The sequence below is a fragment of the Eurosta solidaginis genome, chromosome 3 (genome assembly GCF_040869045.1).
Source record: "Eurosta solidaginis isolate ZX-2024a chromosome 3, ASM4086904v1, whole genome shotgun sequence".
NCBI classification, from domain to species: Eukaryota; Metazoa; Arthropoda; class Insecta; order Diptera; family Tephritidae; genus Eurosta; species Eurosta solidaginis.
The window spans coordinates 190,544,984-190,556,732 of NC_090321.1; the positions used below are offsets into that span (position 1 = coordinate 190,544,984).

General features: G+C 35.3%; 1 protein-coding gene across 1 annotated transcript in view; it reads right to left on the bottom strand.

The window, feature by feature from the left end:
* The window catches only part of LOC137246074 (adenylyl cyclase X E-like), a 61,763-nt gene extending 51,355 nt beyond the window's left edge, over positions 1 to 10,408 (bottom strand). The window contains exons 1-6 of the mRNA XM_067777172.1: positions 10,220 to 10,408; positions 8,345 to 8,460; positions 2,665 to 2,821; positions 2,460 to 2,596; positions 2,092 to 2,377; positions 1,966 to 2,031 (exon numbers count right to left, since the gene is read on the bottom strand). Coding sequence (XP_067633273.1) covers positions 1,966 to 2,031; positions 2,092 to 2,377; positions 2,460 to 2,596; positions 2,665 to 2,821; positions 8,345 to 8,460; positions 10,220 to 10,408 — 951 coding nt within the window. The remainder of the gene's footprint in view (positions 1 to 1,965; positions 2,032 to 2,091; positions 2,378 to 2,459; positions 2,597 to 2,664; positions 2,822 to 8,344; positions 8,461 to 10,219) is intronic.
* Positions 10,409 to 11,749: the final 1,341 nt, after the last annotated feature.

Consider the following 11,749-nt stretch of genomic DNA (forward strand, 5'->3'; position numbering starts at 1 on the left):
CGGGGTCGTGCCGGTATTCAGAATGACCAATCCAAGTCGGGCAGCCATTTCTAGCACTAGCCTTCCTCTGGCGTTAGTCTGGGGCATTCCCCACTCAACAGCCCTAGCGTTGAAATCTCTAACGACGACCACGTTACCGGTTTCATCACGCAAATCGTCTTCGAATCTTTAAACCCTTGAACTGGATCGTTTGGGGACAGGTAGCAGCTCACTAGTGTGGTGTGCGCCACTGTTACGCGTACGTAGCTATTTCCGACAACACGGCTTCGTACGTGGGTGCCACTACTATTATTATTATTATTATTATTATTATTATTATTATTATTATTATTATTATTATTATTATTATTATTATTATTATTATTATTATTATTATTATTAAGACACAAGTAAGACATAGTCTTAACGTGCCACATTTAATTTGATACAATACTTTCTTAAGATTAAGGATTAGGGATAAATGACTTAAATCTACAAGTTATTTGAACTTTGCAATAAATTTCAAGATACATAGATCAATAGGCAAATAAACATAAAAGGAATAAAGGAGAACATAGAGAAAGAAAGAAAGGCTGTATTCAATATTTTTAGGTATACATGCAGAACTTCAGTGATATAATAATTTGAATTTTGAATAATAATAGTATAAAAGTAGCATTCGATAGTATCTGATAATCACAATTGTGGAACACCCTTTTAAGTTTAAGATTGGGATTGAATAGCCAGTTTGGACATATTCTGAAAAACAACAACAAATGAATGTTTTCAACAATAAATGTGATATTTTAATTAATTTTAAGAATTTGGCATTGATTGCCTTGTATGTTGATATGTATTGCATCAATATATGGCGAAAAAAAGTTTAATATTAAAAAATTCATATTTCGAAAACAACGAGTTTTGGCTAATAGATATTTACCCTTGTTGAAATATAAACGGTTCATTCGATATAGAAAAATTTAAACAAAAAAATAACCTTTTTTTGAAATATTAATTTTTGAAAAAAAGTCATACATTTTTACTAAATACTAAAAAATTTTTTTTTTAACTATATGCTATTGTTTATAAACTTAAATAAAATTAAAAGTAAAAGCGAACATTTCAAAGAAAAAATCACGCGAATAGGTTTATTTTTGACAAAGCAATTTTATGCTGATCAATATATAGGGGAAAAAAATGTTTAAAATTCAAAAATTCATATCCCGAAAACAACGAATTTTAGGAATTTAGCCAAGTTGAAATATGAACTGTTCACTCAATATAAAAAAGTTTAAACAAAAAAAATATATGCTATTGTTTATAAATTAATGTAAAAGTAAATATAATAACGAACATTTCAAAGAAAAATCATGAGAATCGGTTAATTTTTGACAAAGTTATTGACAGTTGAAAAAATAGGTGAATAAAATATTGATTGCATTTTATGGAATTCAATTGCCGATAAATCCGAAAAAAAAATTTTATGCGGCAAAAAAAATTATTATTTTGACCAAAAAACAACATACTAAAATTTCATCAAAATCAAAAATCATGACCTGCGCGGACCGGGTGTCTTGAAACGGAATGAGCCCATAGAATTTTAAGAACCCCCCTGTTACGCCAAATCTCAGAAAACGTTTGAACAACGCTCTATTTCTGAATTTCGTTGAAGAGCGTCATTTTCAGGAATTCTTTCAAAAATGCCCTATCTGAGCTTAAGTTCAAAACATACTGACATTGGTTACGGCATCTATGAAAAAAATTTTGAGAAATTTTGAGATGGGAAGTTTTTGAAAAATATTTTCAGATAGAGCGTTTTCGAGTAGGCAGCTGAGAAAGGGTGATACTCTACTCCGCGGCCGAAATGAAAATTATGTTTTGTATAAAGCATTAAAAATAAAAATAGTACTGGTCCTCGCAGCGATAGCGTAAATTGATTTTTTAAATCTATATTGTATATTAATATAAATATTATGACCGACTTACTATTTCAGGAAACTCTTGATGTGAAAACGTATGTGAAGACACTTTTTTCAAATCTGGAAACTCAACCTAAAAGCAAAGTACACAAGCTAAATCCATCAGCCACGACTATGCAATAATTGTACTCACTTCCAATGATAAAATTAAAAAAGTCTTTATATGATACTTTTGCAGTAAAGGATCACCTTGAGCTTTCTCAGGACCATTCTCATAAGGAAATACTTTATCCAATTTTGCAAATGTTCGATCACTTATGTGCACACGACCAGGTACACCCGTCCGCTCTAACCGGCCAGCAATGTCAACATCACTCGAATAAATATCAAATTGCCATTTGTTTGTACCAACAACGCCTGATAGAACACTGCCCGAATGCACGCCAATACGCATACTCAGTTGTAAACTTCTTTCATTCCTAAGATATATATATATATATATATATTTGCACTCTCTAATGCTATTAAATAGAAATTTTAATACAAAAAATTGCGATTTACCCCACTTGCTTAATATCTTTGATCATTCTCAGACCTAGTTTTACACAAGACATAGCATGATCCATATTTGCCGTTGAAACATTTGCTACACAATAGTAACAATCTCCCAGGAATTGTATACGTAACACATTTAAAGCCTGAAACATATTTATTAAATATTTGGTTGAAGTTTTAATTGTTGTTAAAATGCACTTAAAATTATTACCAATGCTGCATCATCGAATCTAACGTAGATATCATGAAGAGTACCAACGAGTGTTTTAACATTTAGAGTTGTTGATAGGTAAACGAAGTTAACAATATCCGCATAGAGAATTGTCACATCATCATGTGTTTCAACGAATAGTTTTCTATACATGAAACTATAACAAAAATTTTATTAAGCTAGTTAAGAATTTTGTGTATTTGATGTTAGAAACCCTGCACCATGGCGGAACGATACAAGGTGGCAGCATGGGACAGCTGATTATACGCTTTTTTTTATTTGATTTGTTGCATCAACTTCCGACGCAGTACGATTTTGACATTTGTCCATCGAATTTACAAAAGCAAAGTACATGGAATTTTTATTTATGTTTGTAGGTATGTCACCATGCTGCCACCTTGTATCGTTCCGCCATGCGCTGCACATACATTTTTTTTTTTGACAGTTGTTGATTTTCCATTGAAAATTTAAAATAGAACTTGATTTGTAAAATTGGATTTGCTAGCACTGCTACGCAGCAATATTTTTGCTGGTGGTTTTCGCCTCGCGAAACCTGATATTATCACCGACTAAAGCATCGGCGACCTTATTTACAACATGGACGTCCCATATGTCGACCACTTTGAACATCCACGTCAATGGCACTACGCTACAGACTATATGACACCCCAAAACTTGGATGTGTCGTTTGATAAGGATCTACATTTTGGTGAGCATGCTGCCACGATTGTACCGAAAATCCAGAGCCGCAATAAAATCCTCAAATCTCTTGCTGGCAGTACTTGGGGTAAAGATAAAGAAACGCTCATTACCACTTACAAAGCCATGGCCAGCCATTTGCATGCCACGCGTCCCCGATATGGTAGCCAAGCCTAAAGACTACTAACTGGAAGAAGCCACAGGCCTGCCAAAATACCGCCCTCAGAACTGCCACGGGTTGTCTTCTTATGTCCCCAGAACACCATCTATATAATTAGGGAGAGAACTAACCAAACAGTTTCTGTTGAATACCCAGAAACCTGGGCATCCCAACAGACATGTAATTGATGAGCCAACACCGCCCAGGGGTTTAAGGAGTCATCTCCGTAAGCATTATGAGGAAATACGGCACCTGAGAACACAGCCGTATGAAGCCAAAAAAGACAAGCAGGTTCTCAGTGAACTCCACAAAAAGGCGTCGAACCTCTATGCCAGGAATTGCCCGGTGAATCCCGTACTCAAAGAACAATACCCAAAACTTGCAGAAGAGGAACGCACACTCCCCAGGGAAATGCGAGTCACTCTAGCTCAACTTCGATCTGGATACTGTTACAGGTTAAACCAGACTTACAAACCCAGACATACAAACCAAAACATATGTCCTGCTTGTAACGTGTCCCCACATGACACCAACCATCTCTTTACCTGTATTGTGGAACCAACGCCTCTAACACCCCTCTCAATATGGTCCACCCCTGTTGAAACAGCAAGTTTCCTTGGACTCCCGTTAGAGGACAATGATGAAAATTTGTGATCGGTCGCACCTATTGGATGGGGCGAAATACTGCTACAACAACAACAACAATACTTTCGCTGTTCATCATTATACGTATACATAATTTGTATTTGATTACCTAGACATACTCGTATTGATTTTCCCAACCTTTCTTTTTGTTGTTGATGCTAAGAAAAATTACACTGATCGATTTCTGTTAAACGAGCCTAAAAGTATTTCATACAAATGGTGCTTATAGATAAATCATCAAACATACTGTGGGGCATTCAAATGGCTGACTAAATTGAAGCATCTACCATTACACCAGTATGAATGCAGGTGAGCTAGATTTCAAAACTCAGCACGCGAAAAGCTTATTGATGAAGAAGTGAAATTAAGAAATATGCCCTAATAACCATCGCCGTGTGCAATTGTAATTCTCCTCTAATATCAATAAAGAAACTTTTGACATATTTGGCAGGGACATCTTTAGAAACCCGATACATTAAGCAGAAAGTGAAAGAGAGTTTCCATTGATTGTTCACGGGTCAAGGTTATAAGAATATTCAAACATAATTTGGAAACTTGGAATACGTTTTTAAATAAGTTCCCGGTGGGATAGAGACTTAAAACTTAAAGTGTTCTTTAGAGATCAATGACAATTTAATATAATTGTCAAAAAAATTTGAAATATAATCGTAATACTAATACATGGTTGGGAGCTTGATGACAATAAAATAAGGGGAAAAATTCCGCTAGGTGGTACCAAGAGTGAGATATTTTGAAATTTCGTAGCAAACCAAATCATGTGGTAAGAAATGTTAAAGTTTCCCTGGAAGGCGCACGTATAGAGGCAATTAAATATCGGAAGTAGGCGGGGAAACTTGCTATCAATTTATGGGGTACAAACACGATCTATGAATGTTTTTGATTCTTGAAAGGACGCTGCAGGAACGTTCTGTACTAGCTACAGTGACAGATATAGTGCAAAAGAAACGTAAAGCAACACAAATGTTGGGGAAAATCGTATACAGATTTTGAACATATGTAGATGGCATTTAGCAATTCCAATGGTGACAAACATTTATCAAAATTTGCTTCGTAAATGTGTTTCAAGTCAATTATTTCGCATTCTAAGCTTTGAGAAATATCCGGCTTGTATTTTTCGACAAATTCTGCTGCGCTCGCCCGAACCGTAGTTTCATCCATGTCTTCATAGCTGCAAATCGTTCAGTAATGCCAGTGATTACCGAATCAACGATCACTAGGAATGTATTGTTTTTAAAATCAGACTCTGAATCATCCGTAATCATCTCATTTAAATTATCTTCAGAACGTCTTTTGAGTTTTCCCTTTCGAATGTGCGGAAACTTTAGCGAGATTTTCAATTGAATAGCAACTGTTTTGCATTCTTTTAAAATTGTTTCGCATTGGTTCCTGATCGGCTTCAAATCAGTTAATAAGGCATCTAGATGTCGTCTCTAGCTTGGAGGACCACGTTTCTTTCATTAATGGTAGTCAGTATTTTGAACCAAATTGAGGACAGCAAAATACATTAGAATTTGTTGATGTACTTGCGAATCGCGGTAACATGGCCGTATGCTTGCGCAGTCAAATTTGGCTGAAAGACTATGAAGAGAGCTCGGTACTTTTTTTTTGAGGATGCTCCATAGTTGTGGAGTGCTGCTGAAAATATTAAAACATTTTTGCACAACTCCACCGTTATCGTACCCTTGTGCACGACAATCTTTTAATGGGATTTCATGTTTACCTAGAGTATGGCAAATTAGATCAGCGATTTTCTGACCAATCTTTTGGTTACAATTCACGAAAGCCAAAAACCGTTCTTGAATTGTCAAATTTGTCGCTTTCGAATTGAAATGGAGTTAGCGCAAAATGAACGTAGTCAACCTGACTAGCATCAGACATAGCATCAACGATAATAGCAAAATACTTGGCTTTCTTGCCTTGATCTAACATAGTTTCCCTCACGTGCTTTTCACATATTTCTAAAAATTCGTTCTGAATATCTGGGGAAAGATAGTGAACTTGTAAACGTTTTTGCTGCTGTTGTGAAATCCCAACTTTCTCCAAAAGATCTCTAAGTATCGGATCATAATGGCTTATGAGATATTAGATGCCCAAAATATGTCAATCGTTTCGTTCACCAAGATATACCTTCGCCTTTAAAAGCTAGACCTCTTTCACCCAAAAATAAAATAGTGTCCAAAATTCTATATACAATTTCTTCCCACTGTTGAGTTTCCGTGATTAGCTGTTCATTGATAAGTGTATCAATTGTATCCTCCTTTTGAATTAGATTTTGTAAAGATCGCCATTGAATATAACATTTAATGGATCTTGAGTATTTTCGTATGATGGCAGTTTATAGTATAGCTTGTTCCATACCTGGAATTTCGAATATCTGCCAGGACAACAAATTTTAGGTCGATTTAAAGTATTGGTGCTTAACAGACGATATGGTAGGCAATAAAAAGCATTGCTACTAGCACTCCACACTAACCAGTCACGCTCCACTTTCTTTCCATTTGGTAAGATTCTGTTTAACAACGAGGTAGGAAATGTCTCGTCATGACAATCACGTGGAAAACTAACAGGACACTTTTGATGAACTAGACGAATTATTTCGTAGACTTCTTCAGATCGCAAAAACTCATTGTTCACGGTACCGATATCGAAGTCGTTTAAATAATCTGGACTTTGATACAGAGTTGGCGGAATTGTTGGAAGACTTTTTGAAGGTAAACCTTCATCAGTGTCGCCACGAAAACTTTACGATTTCGGATTCATGTAAGTGTTTAGTGTCTCCTCAGGCCCAGGAAAAATATCATTATCAATATTCGTTGCTTTTTAAATTCGGCTTAAAATTTGCAAATGGAACAACTAAGGAATCTCCTGAATTAAAAAAAAATGCCTTAGTACCTCTAAATCGCAGGCCCCCTGAGGAACATATTTTTGTTTGAGGTTTTTATTGTCTCGTCGGGCCCATGAGTTCTAGCTTTTAAAGGCGAAGGTATATCTTGGTGAACGAAACGATTGACATTTTTTGGGCATCTAATATCTCGGCGGCCACCGTGGTGTGATGGTAGCGTGCTCCGCCTATCACACCGTATGCCCTGGGTTCAACTCCCGGGCAAAGCAACATCAAAATTTTAGAAATAAGATTTTTCAATTAGAAGAAAATTTTTCTAAGCGGGGTCGCCCCTCGGCAGTGTCTGGCAAGCGCTCCGATTGTATTTCTGCCATGAAAAGCTCTCAGTGAAAACTCATCTGCCTTGCAGATGCCGTTCGGAGTCGGCATAAAACATGTAGGTCCCGTCCGGCCAATTTGTAGGGAAAAATCAAGAGGAGCACGACGCAAATTGGAAGAGAAGCTCGGCCTTAGATCTCTTCGGAGGTTATCGCGCCTTACATTTATTTATTTATTTTTAATATCTCATAAGCCATTATGATCCGATACTTAGAGATCTTTTGGAGAAAGTTGGGATTTCACAACAGCAGCAAAAACGTTTACAAGTTCACTATCTTTCCCCAGATATTCAGAACGAATTTTTAGAAATATGTGCAAAGCACGTGAGGGAAACTATGTTAGATCAAGGCAAGAAAGCCAAGTATTTTGCTATTATCGTTGATGCTATGTATGATGCTAGTCAGGTTGACTCCGTTCATTTTGCGCTAACTCCATTTCAATTCGAAAGCAACAAATTTGACAATTCAAGAGCGGTTTTTGGCTTTCGTGAATTGTAACCAAAAGATTGGTCAGAAAATCGCTGATCTAATTTGCCATACTCTAGGTAATCAATATTCGTTACTTTTGAAATTCCGCTTAAAATTTGCACATGAAACAACTAAAGACTCTCCTGAATAAAAAATATGTATTAGTACCTCTAAATCGCGGGCCCCCGGAGAAACACCGTGCCCGGGGGATCCCCCCCTCTCATCGCGCCTGTATATAAGTAAACACACAGCACAAAAGAGGAAAACAAAAATTGATCGAAGTGCAGCGGAAAATTTGTTAAAAACAAACATAAAATTGATGAGTTTTGCTTTAAATATGGGCATACGATGGAGCTACTTATAATAGCTTATTTGAAACAAATCTATGAAAGTGAAGTGCCCGAATCAATCGTTTTTATAGTGTTTAAAATTATTTATCTCTTTTTCTTTACTAATGTGTTTACTTACGTCTCGGAAGGTCTTTTGCGTCTATTGAAGTCATTCAAATGCAAAAGCCGCATTTGTATGTCCGCCTCCATTTTTTCGGCAATTTGTTCTGGAATCATACTCATTAAGAGCATTTTCTAAAAATAAACAAAAAAAAAATTAAGAAAATATGTTAATATGTAGTATATGCATACAAACTACTTCAATTTTGAGATACAGAACGTCGATGATTTTGAGAATCAGTCTTAAAAAAAATCGTGACACTAATAAACGTAGTTTTGACCAAAGAGCTAAATAAATTAGGGGCCGGTTAAGATTAGTGTTAATTTAAAAAAAAAAACGATTAACCAATTATCGGAACGTTTGTTTTGTGAAATATATCGCGAAAACAAAAAAGCAATTGTGGGGCTTCGTCGCCATAGCACCGATCATGAGTAAGTCATTCTATAGGTACTGGCTTTTTTATCCAAGGCGGCTTGATGTTCCTCAACACACCAGTTGCCCTCCCGGTCGCACTGGAAGCCTATGGTGTTCTCCGGATGGCGCACAATATGTGGGAAAAGATAAGGAGACAAAAGTTTTTCTGTTTGTTTCTTAAGCAGTATTCGGCGGAAAAATTGTCTTGCGCTGCTCTGCGTACCATCTTCACTGCACAGAGTCAAAAATGTTGTTCGCGTTCGTATAGAGCCTAACTCTAAGCACTGGCGCTGTTATTACTTTTGATTATGTCGTGATAAATTTAGCTGAGCGCTTTTTATTGTTAACATTTTTTTCTTGCAGCGCACTACACTCTAGGATACAGTGGATACAGTGTATGTGGCCAATTTGATAGGAACGAAATTAGACGGCGTGCTTTCAATTTGTTATCGAAGTGCTAAATATTTGTTATCGATAGCAAATGTTTAAAATTAGTTACCGATTTTGTAGTGACGAGGTATCGGTTTGTTATCAAAAAGTTATCGATATATTGTCGAAAATATATCAAATATATTTCGGAGTTTTGTATATGTTATCGATTTGTTATCGAAAATTTATCAATTATGTACAGGAGAGATATTGATATTCTATATAAAAGTTATTGATTTGTTATTGAATGGTTATCGATTTATTATTGAATTGTAAACGATTATTTAACGAAATTTGATAGAATAGCTATATCGGTTTGTTATCGAAAAGTTATCAATATACTATTGAAAAGCTATCAAATATGTATCGGAAAGTTGTGTATATGTTATCGATCTCTTAGCTATTAAATATATACCGGAACGATAGCGATATCGATTTCATTTCGGGGTATTAGCAATTTTTTATCGGCGTGTTATCGATTTTTCATCGAACATCGGCTTGTTATGAAACAGGTACCTATAAAATCTAAATATAAAATCGATGACACATCTGTAGATCGTCCTTTAACAAATCGATAAGAAATCTGTGTGAAGCCGTTACTCAGACAATAACAAAAGGAATAATTTCTAAACAGTTTGTATTTGTTAATGTTACCTCTGTTGTGGTTTAACTTGCGAGCTCTTGCCAACGGGAAAACATAATTTTTCTAGATATACATCTGTATGTTTACTCCCCTACTTTTTTTTGATCAGGAGGAACACAAATAACTTGGTGAGCCGGGTACTGAATATTATCATAGTTTGATTAAATGGGATGACAATCAGCCAACTCGACACCCTGACGTAAAATTTGAAAGTGCTATTTAAAGAGCATGCTGCTCGTTTGCAGCCAGCAGAGAAACAATAACATTTCATTGCATTACAACTTTCCACATAGTAATTCTCGATCACGTCATAGAATTTTTTATTTAAATATGCAGCGTTTGTTCGTTTTGTCTAAGTCAGCGACGATATGTATGTGTTTTAACTTAAATGTTCTTGTATGAATTACCTCTTGACCTTTTGCAGCTAACAGCAGAAAATTTTCTTCAACGCATTCACGTTTATCAATAAATGTTATGCGCATAACTATTTCGCGTGTGAACCGATAATATATACCCAAAAAGTTCAAGCCAACCATATATAAACATTCGGAAATGACTTTTTCTTTTTCAATCTCTGCACTTCCATCCGAATGCATTCGATATGATACAAAAGAAAATAAACAAATGTAACACAGCGATGCATAGATACCAAATAGGAAAGGCCACAGATATTCGGGAGCTGGCATATATAAATAAATAGCGCATATTAGAAAACCATAATACATGGGATTGTTGATCTCGTTCCTATCGAATGCATGCATAACTGGGACAGCGATATCTGAAAGGGAAAATTTTGTTGAATTAATCCTGTCATTTTTCTACAAAAAAAAAAAAAAACAGAGATAGAGCGGGCGTTATTACACTTTTGAAGAGGAATGTTTAGTTTGTGGAGAAAATACTCCTCCTCAAACTAATGAAGTGCCCGCCAAGTTGTTCAACTTCTGAGGTGAATTGTTATAAAAGAGCATGCATCAACTCTTAGACAAAACCTTAATACCTCTAAAATTGTCTCATTGGATACTCTTGGTATATTCTCGGCATTTTCATTTCAATATTATGCTAAGTTGTTATATCTTTTTTATATCCTTACCCATAGAAATTAGAAAAGTTAATGCGAAAAAAGTTGTTGTTACTAAAATCCAAGTATAACGTGATAATGCCTCTGCCCATACATTTGGAGTTAAAATTGCAATAGCTAATACAGTTAATACTAAGTAAAGGATAAGATCTTCTTTAGCCTAAAGAGCAAAATTTTAAATTAAATTTTTTAAATTGTTTTGCAAAAAAACTTAACAATTTCAGCAGTTGCGAGTAATAAAGCACAATATGCACACGTGAAACAAATAAGTATTCCAAAAAAGTTGACTAATTGGTTTGAACGCAAGCGACCCATGTACATCTGATAATTTTCCTCCACACCAAACTCTTTACATTGCTCCTAACAAAAATTTTGTTCGTTTATATAGTTATGAGTTTCGATTGATTTGTTGTTACTCTTAGTCCAGAAATATCCCAGTTTCTTCTGTACTGACGCGTTGCATCATCGAATATTGTACCAGCAATTACTGAACTCTTGCGCCCTCGCGCAGAATATGTGGTCATCTTTATTTATTTAAATAGTTTTTTTTTCATACAATTATCTCAAAACTTTTGTGCTTAATTTGAAAATATTTTTTGAAACTTGTCAGGCATGTGTCTTTTAATTTTCGAATTTCATTTATGCAATAAAGGGTTCACATGATTAAACAAAAATCGATTGAGATTTCATTGAGCTACATTTTTATACCAGCTTGTACGCAAAACTTTATTTTGAGCCATAAAAATGCACAGATAGAAATGACATAATTTGTTATTTCCGCAGTTTGACGAGTATCTATTTCCTCACCTTATACAACTTATGAAGGGTAGCTTCTATCTGGCTTATATCTCAAGGGTGA